The sequence below is a fragment of the Watersipora subatra genome, chromosome 1 (genome assembly GCF_963576615.1).
Source record: "Watersipora subatra chromosome 1, tzWatSuba1.1, whole genome shotgun sequence".
Lineage (NCBI taxonomy): Eukaryota > Metazoa > Bryozoa > Gymnolaemata > Cheilostomatida > Watersiporidae > Watersipora > Watersipora subatra.
The window spans coordinates 46,321,969-46,338,568 of NC_088708.1; the positions used below are offsets into that span (position 1 = coordinate 46,321,969).

General features: G+C 37.1%; 1 protein-coding gene across 3 annotated transcripts in view; it reads left to right on the top strand.

The window, feature by feature from the left end:
* LOC137385313 (dual specificity protein phosphatase CDC14C-like) overlaps positions 1-16,600 on the top strand; it is a 37,230-nt gene that overhangs the window by 12,521 nt on the left and 8,109 nt on the right. For all 3 annotated transcript variants that reach the window (XM_068071751.1, XM_068071752.1, XM_068071750.1), the window contains exons 7-13: positions 2,501-2,567; positions 3,487-3,549; positions 9,492-9,579; positions 10,285-10,515; positions 12,643-12,781; positions 15,741-15,963; positions 16,088-16,203. In XM_068071751.1, coding sequence (XP_067927852.1) covers positions 2,501-2,567; positions 3,487-3,549; positions 9,492-9,579; positions 10,285-10,515; positions 12,643-12,781; positions 15,741-15,963; positions 16,088-16,203 — 927 coding nt within the window. The remainder of the gene's footprint in view (positions 1-2,500; positions 2,568-3,486; positions 3,550-9,491; positions 9,580-10,284; positions 10,516-12,642; positions 12,782-15,740; positions 15,964-16,087; positions 16,204-16,600) is intronic.

Sequence of the window (16,600 nt, forward strand, 5' to 3'; positions counted from 1 at the left end):
AAGTCATTGAGTTTGTTACGATCAAAGCGGTTTACGATTATAGCTCTCCGTAGTGCACTTTTATACATGGCATTCCTGAAAGGGATCAGTTGAAGGGACCCAGTGGAATGGTCCACTGGGTTCCTCTGGTGTTGTCACACCAGAGGAAAGAGGTTCATCGGGTGTTAGCATGATTACAACTAGTTAATGATGGCTGACCAGGAAACTGGATTTGTCCAAGAGCTCTTCTTAACATCAGGACATTATCATCGCCTAAAGCTGTCCTGTTCCAGACTTTTTTCTGATCAGGTTTTTTTTAAATCAATGTGTAGACAGAAGCTGTCAGAATCTTTGGGTAGCAGTTGGAAAAGATGTGTAGATGGTAAAACAAGATAGAAAGTTGTCAGCTGTCAGGTAGAGCTGTCAGCTTGTTGGCCATATCATCACACTAATTGGCATGCTTCACCTGGTTCCCATGTCGAATGCGAGACCCCGTCGTAATCTCACGCAGCAAAACACTTGTAGCGCTAGACTTGGCGGATTTTGTTCACATAAAGCGGCATCGCTAACAATCGCATAAAAATTGTTCGCTCGCCGTGCCGTTTCGAAAATGCCGGCCTTCAGCTATACAGTGCATTCCGGGATAGTTTTGCCTGCGACTCTCCACGAAAGTTGAACAGCGCTGAACTCTTGCGTTGACCGACGGCAACTACCGGCGGTACTCGGCGCATAGGTTCACATTTTACCGCTGATAGCCCTGCGGTGCTGTCGTCGTCAGTGCTTGCGGTGTAGATGGAAACCAGGCTTGAAGCTATGACCGTGAACTCTATTATAAAGTCTCACCACACCTTTTAGCTTTAGCGGCGCTAATTTCGGTTATCTGTTTTACCTCTCTGCTTAGTGCCTCTCATTGGGCTATTAACAAAAGTTCAATAAAAACAATCGTGGACCAACTTACCGTTACCCTGGACCGTTAGCAAATATCAATGAAAATTCGGTTGATAGAATTGTTTCAATATAATTTGAACGATCAATCTTGTCGACAAAATATTGCTCATAGAGGAACGTAAGTTCTGAAAAATTGGTTTAAGCATGCCAAAGCACAGCCATAGCATTGCAAAGCGATAAACATAACAGACAAGTGTCATACATGCGATGCAAGAACATTTTTCTAGTAATAAATTATAAACTAGAAAGATAAAGGAGCAAAATATAATGGAACGATTTTGGATGCACTATGTACTCGGTACTTCAGCATGTACCAAAAGGTACTCAGTACTTCACCATGCACTGCGAAGGTACTCACTCAGTACTTCACCATGTACTGTGAAGGTACTCGCTCAGTACTTCACCATGTACTGTGACGGTACTCGCTCAGTACTTCACCATGTACTGTGAAGGTACTCACTCAGTACTTCACCATGTACTGCGAAGGTACTCATTCAGTACTTCACCATGTACTGAGTGAGTACCATGTACTGCAAAGGTACTCACTCACAACTTTATTGTGTACTTTGACGTAATTATTCAGTACTGCTCTGCTCATCATTGAGTTGAAATTAGACAGTGCTGTTTTTAGCCATATTCAACGTTATTATAGTCATACCAGGTAGGACAGATGTTATCGGTCATCTTTTGTCAATGGAACAGGTGTGAAAATAGCTGTGTAAAGTCACACATCATTTGTGAGTTAATATTTGCAGGGTTATTATAGCTCACAATCATTCATCCTTGGTTGTAACATAAGATTGAAATTATATCATGTGATACTTTTATAGGATCATATCAGGCCAATACACAATACAGTATGATTGATGGTCTCTTCCCTAAATAGTTATTAGGTTTTCCTTCAATTGAATAAATCCTTCCTAGTTCATCATCTGGCGTGGTGCCAGCAGTTGTTACCTTGACATAGAGTGTAGGCCTATTGGCATGAATCGGAGGAGAAAATATTGATCTTGTGAAGAGCTATAGACCGACTAACAAATGTCGCAACTTTAAAAATTTAGTGAGATCGATTTGTTACAAGGGTGACAATTATGGTCATGAGAAATGGCTGATTTTGTGTTACTCGCGTATTTCGTGTCAGGATCTTTTGTTGATATTCATACCAGTATCTATAGAGCATTTGTATATGACTATATTAGGGAACATGTCTATTGAAGAGTGTTTGTCTATCATGCATATCTATGATAATGTGTCAGTGGAGTATATCTGTTAAGTAAATATTCATGGAGTACATTGTACATGTATATGTGTATTGAGTATGTGTTTCTCATGCATATCCAAGACTTCTGTGTCTGTGAAATGCTTGTCTATGGAATATATGTCTATGGAATGTGTTGACAGATTATGTGTTTATAGAATATATTACTATGAAGTATGTATCTGTGGAATATGGGTTTAGCCAATTTGTATCTACAGAGTATGCATCCATGGAATGTCTATAATCAGTGTCTAGGCTGTGCGCATTCATGGAATTGTTGTATCCTTGATAACAAGTAGATTTGATTTGTTTCAGAGATGCCTCGTTTGGAGTGAGTACTTTCAACTTAGGTGTGCTCGACTGTCTCCATGGTCTCAACAAGGTAGGTAGACTGTATTTCAAGGATTCCTCATCGTCGCTCTGGAATTGTCAACAACGGTGTTATTTCTGTACTGTAATCATCAGATGCGCTTGGGACTGGGTGTTATCTCACTTTATTGGCTGCAAACATTCCACATAGCTCGGGAATATTCTCAGCGAGTAATATGAAATTCATGCATTTAGCTACAGTTAGGTAGTTGCCAGGTTTTTGTGACATATGCGCTTGTCTGTCTGGATTAATAACAGCTTTTACAGTACAGTAAGTCATCGACTTGCGACCTATGCGATATACGTGGGAAGGTCAGGCATTATTTTTGTTGCGCTTTTTCGTTAGGGCGAATTTTTAAATAGGGCGAAATAAAAGGGCGAAATAAGAATCGTTAGGGCGAAATAAAAATTTGGTGATTTGTGTACTGATTATATACGTTATTAAGAGACATACATTATCCGTTATGGTAAAAACGGATTCTCACACAGAAAACTGATAAAATCTTTGTTAAAAGTTTGACGTTTACTAAAATACATATTAAAACCTCCTTCAAGTATGTGTTTAGTATGTGTTTAGTAAGCTAAATTCATTTAAGTTAGGACAGAATGGACAGAATCGACTTATGTCAAACTCGTTTTACGACCGGCTGGAACCAAACGCAGTCGTAAGTTGACGACTTACTGTATATTTATTTTTAAACTGTTACCAAATATGAAATTCATCAGATTTTCCTCCAAATCGTTGATTGCCAACAGAAGCTGTAGTTGGAATAAATCATTTTCTGTCATATTTTTTCTATAATGAAATTTTCTGAAAATCTTTCAAAATAAATTCCGAGTGAATTTGGTAAAAATTCTTGTTTACTGTTAGTCTGAGAACTGAACACGCACTCAAAGGTGTTTATATACAGTCTCATTTGTGGTCCTTGCAGGCTCTTTCGCATGGATTCTTCGACTTTGACAAGTTCAATGTAGACGAATATGAACACTATGAGGTGAGTTTATATCGACTTATTTAGGATCACAGGCTGCATCAGTTAGTGTCGGTTTACACACTATAGATGACTTTCCAGATTGCATGGAGCTACATTGTTGTGGTTCTCAGGCTATCGTCTTGCCTGTGTAAAGGCTACTCGCGGTTGATAGCATCCTTATAAGATAACAAACTAAGCTCTAGAGCTTTTCTTGGAAAGCTTGTTTGCAATTGTTTTCTACATAACTCGTTTCTTTAGCAACACGTTTCTTGTTGCGTGTCTCACTGTCATGTGTGATGTGTTGGCTCCTCTGAACATGTCGGATCTATCGCGGTATCTAGGCAATGAGGTGGCATCTCAGCTTCATCGTCAACGCTGCCAAAGGCTTTGCTCTTTGCTGTTATTGCACGTTCCATATCTATATTGTAAAAGGAATAGTTCGACTGAGTTATTACACAATTCTATGGAATACTGTGTTTGTCTTTATTGGGCTCACTTGATAGGTTCCACTTGAGCTATCAATTGATTAGCTATATTCAATACATGACCAGTTATTACTTCATGATGAAACAATGACGGCCAAGTATGATTTCGTTCTTCGATCCGGCTGATAAAGGCTTGGCTATGCGCTGCCATGTTTTTGTAAACCAATATTCATTTAGTAACAAGAACGCATTGCTATACAGAATGATTTAACCTGCCTATGAAATACGAGCCTGGTCCATATGAAGTTGTATGATTTTATCATAGCGCTCAATTACCATTGCTAGCGGGTAGCCTTAAGGGGTGGTCACACGAGCACCAAACCGAACTAAATGACGCAAAACGACGTCGCTCTCAGCTGTAAAAAGTTCGGCCGAAGACATTTCTAGCCGAAACGAACCATTTCGGTACTGCTCGAAATTTCGTGCCCGAACCCTTGCTTTTATTGGCTGATTAAAATTCTAGAATTCTAGCGAGCACGCGTCACATTTCTCCTTACGTGCGTGTGAGTAAAGTTAAAAAAGAAATGGGACGATACTTTTATTTCGTTAAATAAACAACATGAAGCAATTTACAACAAGGTTCACCAGGACTTGTGATTGTGTTGCATAAATGTAAGATGTTGCACTTAAGTTTTGCATAAATGTAAGAGAATGGTTGTGCTTTTCTTTTGTGTAGAATATAAGTAATGTGTCATATTCATCCTGATGAACTATCGTTGACTGATTTATTTATGTAAAACCACCGTACTATGATAAAGACTGTTTTTGTTTGTTATGTACTCAGCATAGAAAAACATTCATATGTTAATAAAAAAATATAATTATGTTGATGGGAAGGGTTGGCAAAATCTTTGTATCGAGTGATTTATTTTGAGCAGCTGAACGATCTTCTGATAAATCTGCTGTGTAATTATAATTTATAATTGTTCCGCAAAGTTCTTTGTTTACAATAGAAATATTTAACTCAAATACATAACAACTACTAATGAAGCCGTGTCCTGTCTCTATACGTATGGTGTCTAGGAAGCGAAGTGACTTCGGATGCCGTGTGACATGTGCCACGAACCGAACCAGCCTCCGAACCGATCCTATGTCGGTTCGGTGCTCGTGTGACCACGCCTTTAGGGTCTCACCAACTAACAGATCTCAGGCTGAGCAACTAAAAAGGAAAATCTCATAAAACTTTAGCCATTAATAAATTTTAATCAAGTTTTATTGCTAGGCATTGTGGGTAGGCCGTTGGTTTGTGTTCTGTTGTAATATCAGTCTTATTATTCCTACTCGTTTTTTCAGCCAGCTAAATTTAATCTTTCCATCTATATTTCTCAAAGTTTGTCGTCATTGCATATGTCCACCTATAGCTATTAAAATCTTGAAATAAAGAATCTGTATCGCAGAAGGTTTGATGTCGGAACCGCCGGTTCACCGGTGCGATGCCCTACCAACTTCGACACACGAGCTTAATAGATTAGCTAGGCGATATATGTCGCTATATAGGAGCAAATACGCTACGCTTTCGGTCTCAATGCAAAGTCATGAGAAGTGGTAGCTCTTATTAGTAAGCTTACTCAAATTATCCATTGGCAATGTACCAGGCTAATAGCAAGTGGCAGGCAACTCTCATTACCTCTCATTAGTTATAAGCCGATTTTAACACCCATGCAACGCCGGGCCTTCATCTAGTCTTTACTATAGTAAGAACTGTGTTCGTCTCTCCATCCATCCGAAGCCAGGTTTGGATGTTGCAAAAAAATATTGCATCATGCGAGATTCCAACTTGTGATTTTTGGCTTGGTAAACCAACGCTTTAACGCCTGCACCGTTCAACTGCCTTGCCGTACTCTAAAATAATTGTGCTGATACTTATTACACCTGAGGATATCTAATGGTGCACTAGACTACCAGGTGCTAGTATTACCCGATGAGTGGTTTGAAATGTTTTAGACAAACAACAATATGCTTTTTAAACAAACTTCATCGTGTTGGTTTTGGTATGGATGCCATCCGAGATATATTCTAACCTCATCAGTTTTTTACAGCAGCTGCCCGACTGCTGCCCCTATGACTGCAGATCATCAGTGAGTCTAGCAGTCACACGCGACTCCCTAGTACGCAGCAGTATCCTACCACTATAACAGAGCTAAACTAGTACATCTCATCACTGTTAAGCTTTGGTTGTCCATTTTTATTTTGAAAAGTAGATATAGCTGAAATGTTTTTTTTTCATGTAATTTAGTACATAATTACCATGCAGATCAGACTCCTTATCAGTCTTACTTATGATGCACAGTACTCAGAGGGTACCTACTCAGTCAGTACTTCACCATGTACTGCGAAGGTACTCGCTCAGTACTTCACCATGTACTGCGAAGGTACTCATTCAGTACTTCACCATGTACTGCGAAGGTACTCGCTCAGTACTTCACCATGTACTGCAAAGGTACTCGCTCAGTACTTCACCATGTACTGCGAAGGTACTCACTCAGTACTTCACCATGTACTGTAAAGCTACTCACTCTGTACTTCACTTTGTACTATAATAGTATTTACTCAGCTCTGCTCATCATTGAGTTGAGATTAGACGGTGTTTTTAGCCATAGTCAACCGTTATTATAGTCCTGCCATGTAGGACAAATGTTATCATGTCATCTTTTGTCAATGGAACAGATGTGAACATAGCTGTGTAAAGTCACACATCATTTGTGAGTTCATATCTGCAGGGTTATTACAGCTCACAATCATCCATCTTTGGCTGTAACATGATATTGAAATTATATCATATGATACTTTCATATGATCATATCAGGCCAATACGCAATACAGTATGACTGATTACCTCTTCCCTAAATAGTGATTAGGTTTTCCTTTCTATGATCATATTCTTCATATTTCATCATTTTTCAGTATTTCCTTATCGCTAGATTTCTATGCAGAGGAGTAGGTTTGATGTAAACCAAATTTGTTGACTTCGAAATGTTGCTTGACTGAAGATAAAATGCATACATGTAGATTGGAGTAATTTGCAGAGCAAATGCTCCGCTGTTGTTACTGATTCTGGCTGTATTTATAGCGGCAGCATAGTTAATCATGTGCAACTACTGAGTGACGCTCAGGTGTTTGGATTTTGAGTTTCAAGCCGCAATGATGTTGAGTTAGTATAAATACACTTTTGTTTGTCAAATGCTAGCTTTAGAAGTACTAGAAATGAGCTGACTCCATTCATGAAATTACTCCATTTGTCAATGAATACACATCAGCTATGTTGGTAGATAAGCATCTATGTATTTTTCCTGTTCTGACACTAAAAGGGTTCTTTCAAAGCCTGTTTTTAAAGCTTGGAAATACAGTGAGTTCAATATTAGAGATCAGTGCTGAATTAACCCTTTGAATGCTGGCTCCTAAATTGGGCATAGTGTTGGCTATGTTCCAGATGTTACATCGACTAACCAGCCCAGTGATGCGTACCATTTGACTACAGAATAGCAGTTGAACTATTGCCACTATAGCTTTCAGTTATTTTACAATGTTTCAAAATTAGACATTATGGGTGTAGTGTTTGTTTTGAACAAGCAGGGTTTAACTAACGTGTTGCAGTTACCTTCATGAGACACTGTAGGACAAAATTGACTGAGTCAGAAAACTTTAGCCTCAGATTTCAGCCTATAATATTACAGCTAACAGATCTGATACTAACCACCGAACCAGTTATACACCTAGCCGAGAGTTTCACATATCTTTTATATAAACCACCCTGGATCCAAGTATTTTCAGAGAAATTTAATCAACTCCATCTGCTTTTGCTTTCAATCAAGATTCGCTATTTATTTCAGTTGACAAAACTGATTGACAGTCAATATAGAGGTGTATGTGTAAGCTTGTAAGCTGTGAAGTGTGAACGTAGTCGGTGTGCTGTTACAAGATCTTATCTTACCGTGCGTATAATGAGTTTTTTTGAAGCTAGTACACAGATCACTGCTATCCTGGTATGGAATAAATTGTATTGGCATGCCTTTGGTTCAAGACTGTCTGATCTTATGATGAAAAGTGTTTATGAGACGTTGGAGCATGCATTTGAAATCATCTCTCACTATGGGAGGTCTCGATCAAAGAAGTTTTTACTAACGGTATTAATATGGGCTGATAAAATGAAACATCAGTTATTTCAATCATGTATCGGACATTTTCTGTGTATGATACTGCAGATGCTAAATTGTGTCGATTTTCTCTATTCACCTGAAACTGAACTCTATTCTGCTTCATCTGTTTGACCTGGTGTGATGTGGTTATAGGTGTTTGCACAGCATCTGGTTTTAATTATTCAATATTGTCTAAAATTTCTATCCGAATAGTATTTTTCCAATGTTTGAATACGGAGTTGTTTTCCCTACCGAAAAGCATTTCGGACATTTATCCTCGTGGTCTTTGAAGACATCGCTGTTCCACCAAGCTATTTCAAATATAAACTACAATTGACTCTCGTATCACAAAATATTCTGAGAATATAGTTTTCATGCTAAGGTGACCTTTAGCTGATGTATTCATATAGATAGGCTACCTAGACTAAATGGTTATTCAGATAAAAAAATATCTCGATAAAAAGTTATCCAGATATCCAGGTTGAGCATTTAACTGGAAGAGCTTATATTGGTCTGAAGATGATCCTTTCTGGTATTTTCATGTGCATAAATCAGAAGCTTTGGAACATTTCAACACTATTGCTTTATGGAGGTGCAGTGAGAGGCATATTTTTTATAACACCATTTAAAATGTCTAATTTGCACCCCTCTCCTTCTTCTTATTAACCTTCTGTACATGGCTTATGACTATGCTGACTAGTTATAGTAAAGTTATTAAAAAATTTCAGTTTTGCTGCTCTTCTGAGTGCTGACAGTGCGTTTTCATTGAGCTTATTTGCCAAACCAAGTTATGTGAATCCAAAGAAGGTCTGAAACACTCCAGTTGTATTGCTCACTCGCTTGTATTTATTGTAAAATATTTTACAGTTCAGTGAATAGTAGATTCAGTTAATCTCGGCGATTTAAAGTTTCATTGGATACAACATCAGGCTGTCAGGGATAAACCCTAGTTTTGTTAAGTTTGCAAGATGGTGAAAAGAATGTAGAAATATGGATTGGGTTGGAAAGTTGGTGATTCAACCTTCCTGTTTAGAAAGTGACAAGTGTAAACAAGGAGGAATTTTTGATTTTCGTGCATCCACTTGTTATGGCAACAGCTACCATCACCATAGCTGCTGACCTGTCCTATCAAATCAATAATGCGTAGTTTTGGCAGGTGTTTGCAAATCTACATGTACACATATCATCAAACAATGCTGTGGTGGCGTTGAGAAGTGATGCTTGACTGGATATTGTTGCAATAGTGACTGCATTATCATATTCCTAATGATATGCCCTCATGTGGAAAAAACATGGTATGGATGATGTAGTCATCGCTATGCATATTTTCGAATGATTTTAGAAAGTAGAAAATGGAGATTTCAACTGGACATTGCCCGAAAAGTTTCTGTCATTTTGCGGGCCGCATCCAAAGAGCTGCATTGAGAATGGTAACGATTAGTAGCTGTGATATGGTGGGGTTAGGGTGTTCACTTCCTATTGACTAAGTGAGGCTATAAGCGGCTCATGTGGCTTGTATATGGGAAATGAATTCATGCTGTTGATGCTGTTTAACAGGAAACTGTCTTCATTTGAGAGTTGCTGATTTGATTAGCTAATCACGCCACGAGCGAGCTTTCGTAGCCTTACTGCGAGTCCAGACATTGTGTTTTTATGTATTAGTTGCGGCACTCTCCACGCCATATCGTCCAACTTACACCTCTTTCACCAAAGATTTACCTCCTCGTTCTATTTTAGATACTAACACTTTTTCTTCCTGTGTTACTTACTTTCGTTTGGTAGCCTCGCTTTAACCTTTCTCAATGCTTTTCCATTCTCTCATAATCTTCTCCTTTCGCTACCAGAATATAGCAAATGGCGATTCTAACTGGATTATACCTGGAAAGTTTTTGGCTTTCAGTGGACCACACGCTCAAAGCAAGATTGAAAATGGTAGTTGTTGCTCCATTTGCTTACATTTACTTGTTGCTTCGCTGGCTTTATTTGATTAGCTCTGCTCTTTGTTCTACTTGGCAGCAGCTGCTGCTGCTTGTGTGGTCTTTGCTATTTAGCTTTTCAACTGACGTATTGTACTCCGTTTTTTGTTGTGTTACGAACAATGTTCATGTAATTATAATACTGGTGTTGTTTAATAGGATACCCACTACACGCCCCAGAGGCGTACTTCCCATATTTTCGCAAGCACAACATCACGACAGTCATCAGGTTGAATAAAAAGATATACGACGCGAAGAGGTTTACCGACGGAGGTTTTGATCATCATGACTTATTCTTCGTCGACGGCTCAACACCGAGTGATGCGATCATCAGACGCTTCCTCGAAATATGTGAGTCGACTGATGGAGCCATTGCCGTCCATTGCAAAGGTCAGTCGTAACAGCTGCCGCGCTGCCAGTTTGTCCTTTTGTTCAGTGTCTCTTGGGATTCGTCAACTCTTTGTTGATGATGCACTTCTGCACTGTAGTGATCAGATGTACTTGGGACCAAATTTTATCTCATTGTATTGTGTGCAAACATTCACATAGCCAGGGAATATTCTCAACGAGTAATATAAAACTCATACATTTAGCTACAGTTAGGTAGTTGCCAGATGTTTCCGACTTAGTGCATGTCGTTCTTGATAAGTGCTAAGTACTATGTAAAATAAAGTATATAAAAATATGCTTTAAGCAAAAATGTAATTAAGGTTTTATCCCACGAGCAAACGAGCGGAGCGAAGTGTGGGAGTTTTTATGATAAATGCATGTGCACACAACTTACGAAAATTATTCATCAACAATGAGACGAACCCTTGGCTAGAAATTTCATCAACAAATTTAAGCATCGTTTTGTAAAGTCGGTAAAGTATAATAACGATACAAAACACATTTAAACCTATTTGAATATGTTACCAAGTCTTTGTAAACCATCGGTATTATCTTTAAACTTACCCATCTGATCGGATTATACCCAAATAGACAGATTAATTTGGACGAAAATTGCTACAAAACGCTTGAAAAGTTCGGTTTAATAAAAGTTAAGACCGAAATTTGAAACGCCAATAAAGCCGTGCGACAGATAGTAGAACTATTTAGCAGTGCGCATTTCACGAGAAAACCGTGCTCATTTCATCAGTCTATGGCATTTTTTACTTGTAATCGAATTTATTCGAAGGTTTCTGTAATAAACGTAGGCCGTTTGAGGCGTAGACCGATTTACAGGTACGAAATTGTGGTACACAGTTTATCAGCCTATGTTTTTTATCCAATCACCGAAGGTTTCAATATTTAAAACGTTAGCCAAAATTCTTTACAACTTATGTACAAGCTAGGGCTGAACTACAACGCCCCTTCATGACGAGAACATTTTTTATTTTGCTACAGTTTTAGACGCGTGAATGCTCCTTCTCGCTTTCTGTTAAAGATCGCTTATCGAAACCATTCTACATTCAACGCAACCAACTTTCAAACTGTGTATAGTACACAGTAGCTTGCCATTTTACTTCTAATTTTGCATTTCAGAGTTATAATAAACATATTTTTTTATTGTTGTTCAATTACATACATTACAGTAAATTCGGCCTACAGCTTTATAACACTTTTATAACAGCTTTTATTTTGCTACAGTTTGCAGAAATCTTCCAGACGCGTGAACGCTCATAGGTTTTCTATTATTGCTGTATTACTATATTAACAATATTGGTTATTTTAATAATATCAGTGCATTTTACTTATAATATTGGCCAACATTGCATTTCTCCTATTGCAAAGGAGAGATATAAACGTGTAATATTTTCCTTTCATTGTTGTTGTTTGTCATGACCAAACACTTTTTAAATAAATTTTCTAAAAATCTATATAAATACCACAACTTCTCGATATTGCTACCTATTACGTTTTGGAATGTAAACAAAATTGTGTATTGGTTTTCTATTATTACTATATTAATAACATTGATTATTCTAAGAATATCAGTGCATTTTACTTCTAATATTGGCCAATATTGCATTTCTCCTATTGCAGGGGGAAAATATAAACATCTTTTTCATTCATTATTGCTGTTTGTTGTATATAATAACACCCGCACCCAGTACATTACAGCTACCATTGTAGTTATCCTATTGCACTGCAGGGCCATTTGACTGCTAATATTGCATTTCTCAACCATCAGTACCCTTTATTTTTTTGCCAATATCTCTGGCCATCTCTTTGGTCGTGGGCTGTATGACAGTGGAATTTCTAGTATTATGTATTTTAAAATACTGAAACGTAGTATGAAATTTATTGTATTCGACCATTGACTTATAATGTAAGATTTGGGGAACATACGTATAAGCAAGTCTCATGCTACTCTATGACCTTTTAAGAGTCATCTCCTCTTGACTTGTATATATATATATATATATATATATATATATATACATATATTTGGTAGACAACTCTTAACTTCAGCCACTATTTTCGATTTAGGCTTTTTAGTGTGTAATACAGTGTAGTGTGATTTGTGTAATACAGCTGGACTCGGCAGGACAGGCACATTGATAGGGCTCTACATGATGAAGCATTACAAATTCACAGCCGCTGAGACTATTGCATGGCTCAGAATCTGCAGGCCAGGTTCTGTCATTGGCCCCCAACAAAACTTCTTAGAAGAGTGAGTTTCCTTACTCTGTGCATGATTAGTTCGTAATTACTTTGCAACACCCTTTTTTATTGGGGTGATTCGGTGGTTTGTGTGATAACTGAGTGAAAAAAACTTGGGTTACGCTCGGTGAACTTTAGTTAAGAGTAGATTGAGAATAGAGGCTTTTTGTTAAATAATTGCGTGATTATAGTTATGACTGAAAATTAATTTTATAGCACAGCAGATATAAAAAAAGCAGACTTTACAAAATGTGTTTTTTACAAAAAATATGCTCTTTTTAAAGCAAGAATTCTGAATGGCATAATATTTTGTTGTATTCTTTAAAATGTTTATATTATAAAATAAGCTTTTAAAAAATTAAAATGAATAACGAGATAAAGACTGGGTTTTCATGAATTGTTCAAATTAAATTGAACAAAAAATCTTGTCTAGTCTGTCATAAAATACTTTTTCTTATTATTATATTTTTCTTCGTTTTACAGATATACAAACACAAAAACTTTCTGATAGCTTCTAGTTGTTTTTATATCAAGAGTTTAATGATTTTGGAAGAATTTTGTAAAATATACGGAGTTGTCTCTTCATTTGCACTCATGTAAGATTTTAGCAATATTGGAGATTAGTTTGACAGCAAGCTATTAATATGGTCAAAAATGTTCTTTTAAATTTTTCTTTAACCTTCCCACAGTTTATAGGCAATGATACTGATCTGGCTGCTATTTTTAAATTTTGGTCTACAAATTTTTTATGATGAATCAGATGCTGTCCATTTCACTGCCAATTAACTTTGATGAGTCAACAGTTTTTATATCATCATCCTTCTCATCCATCATCCTGTCACCTATCTTTTCTCATCGTTCATCTCTTGTCTCAATCCTTTACACTCTCACTAGTCTTCAAACCTGGTGCTGGAACCTCGGCAAGGTAGATCGTAACAAGAGGCAGAAAGTTCTCGAACACGAGCGGTCACAGAGCTCTGTAGATCTGAGCGATTTCATCGACGATGCCGTGCCTATTGAGTCAGCTTTCTTTCAACCAATGACAAGCAGGTCTCATGCCTCATCCAATTACCCTATCACATACAACTACACTGTAGGTATTCATATTTTATAATATAGTGGGCCATCTTGGGCTTCCAATGTTCGTTGAGTATTATATATAATATATATTACAATAATATAGTAAAATGCTCTCAATCGTCAAACGTTTGAATTACTAAGACCTAAAGTGTTTGATAATAATTGTCTTTTTGCGAAAAAAAATTTTCTTCCAACATTTCAAAAATACTTTCTAAATTTTTTTTTAGCGATATTGAAAAACCGCACATGTTAAAATTTATGTTCGAGATTTTGTTTTTCTGTCTCAAAGCAAAATTGTTACCCATGTGTTGCAGCATTTGTGAGCGGTCTTCATTGGGTTAGGCCACAAATTGCTACATGGATATTCTACATATAATGATTCAATGCGTTATATGAGACGCGAGGGAATAACTCTTGATTATGGTGAAGTTTTCCCCTGTAACTATTTTTATAAAATGCGTAGACATGGCCACTGTCATAACTCCTCTAACTATAGTTATTCACTAGTTTAAGAAGAAATCGTTTTTTAGCCTTTCAGCTTTGCAGCGGGAGTGCGCTCAAGTTCGAGCCGGTAAACAATGGTTTATGCAAGTTTCAGTGGAAGCAGACGCGTGTGAAAGTACAGTGAACGCGTCAGCTGAGCATACGTAGGAGTCAATTAATCAGTCGCGAGCTCAAGGATGTAAAGCAAGATAATTTATAGTTAGCAAATCTATAAAATTATAGTAACCTAAGCAGAGTCTTATTCTCTCTTCACCCTCCAGGCTCTTCTAGTTCATCAAACTATTCAACCCTTTCTGTCTTTGCCAGCTATTTTATCATCTCTTTGCATTTTAATCACTCGAAAAAAAGTACTGTCTTTTCATTAGTTTTTAAAATCCAAATCTTTGCTAAATAGATTTGTTAAATATAATGAGATAATGATAAGATAATAATATGTTAATAATGTTAATATAATAAGATAATAGATTTGTGCTGCTAACAAATGTAAAGCTTTTCAAAAAGTTTCCAATATTTTGATTTTGTTTAAAATGTCAAATAGATGTTTTTTTATTCTTGCTCATACCTAATTTTTTTGCTCAATTTGTAATTTGTGCTGATATCAATTATTTTGGTTGTGCATTGAATAGGCGTAAAACAGGAGAGAAGTAATAAGATATTTTACCAAATTGTAAAAAGGAGACGTTCCTTTGTCACAAGAAAGAGAGTTTAACTAGCTATTATCTGATGGATTATGGGAAATCACAGTCTTTATAAGACTGACTTAGTTATTTTAAACAGAGATAGAGTACATAGTAACATAAACAAATTTTTGTTTACTAAAATTTTGTTTAATGAGTGAATGCAAAAGCCCAATGTTATTGTATAAGAATAATTTTGTTGTGTCTTTGCTGTTTCCATAGCTTCTGTGACACAAAAGTGTGACCATATTATAGTAGTTCATACTAACACATGCAAAATCTTTTTTAAGTCAAGTTTTGATGTGGTTTCAATATGCACTTATGACTGGCTAATAGATTGAGTGTCATAACTCGATATCATAAGAACCTCTGACAATATGTAAAGTTATCGAAAATAAAACTAATTCACATCTTTTTAATTCGATAGCCTTCGACCATATCACTGACTATAGCAACAAATTGAAAATAGTTGTAAAGTTGAAAATATATGTTAAAAATAGTTAGAATATTAATGTTATTAGTTAATGAAGTCGCTATAGTTAAAATATATGTAAAGTATTACCTCTACTGTGATATTTTGCGAGGAAGAACTTTGCAGACCAGCACCAACTAATGGATGGCTGCTGTACTCGCACTATATAAAAGGTTGCACTACCCATTGTGTATCTAACACACATGTTGGACCCATGCTTTGGACCTGTTTGACAGCAAACAAGCCTGGTGCTGGATGCAAGGAGATATGGCAAGGGCCAAGCACAAACACGACAAGCATTCCCATAACTCTTTAGGTCGCAAGCTGCATACTTCTGCGTACGACCATCTTGCCTCCTCAGTCGATGGCATGCGCATCAAGGATCTAGCCAACGACGACTATTCACTGACCAACAATAACGATGTTGATGTGACATCAAAATATCTGACCGATGAGTCGGTAATGTTCTTGAATGGCTACTGATGCTCTGGTCGGCTCAACTACCAATTTTTTATTGAATTTCATTCCTACTCGTCATAAATTTAATTGTCATTTATCGTAAATATTTTGTGTACCGTTTCAGCAACGAAGCGCAGCTCCCGCAAGGTCACTTGGGGTCACTCAAGGTGACAGGTTGAATGCATTGAAGGCAGCGCATCAAAGGCAAAGACATGGCAGAGCAGCGACTACTGGCTCCAGGTGGGTGGTCTTAATATTGAGACTGCAGTTTTCTGCATCTAATGCTGCCTCGCAGCAAAACAGTCATTTATTGTATAAAATACAAACTTTGTAGCATGTAGTTGTTTAATTGTATCTTATTTGATGTAATGCTCAACGTTCAATTCAGATCACATACATGTAAGTTCATGTCAATGTTCAGATCACGTACGTGTAAGTTCATGTCAATGATCATTTCAACTTGATGCTAGCAACTAGCTGGTTAGTAGCTAGTAGGAAATGCGTCATATTTCAATCAATCATAGACTGCTGATGCTGATCAGATGCTGAATGATAAAACAAGCAATGTGTCAGAATACAAGCTATATCAAGACACTGTATTAGCTTGTATTCTAGCATTTCACATTACCGTTTATGA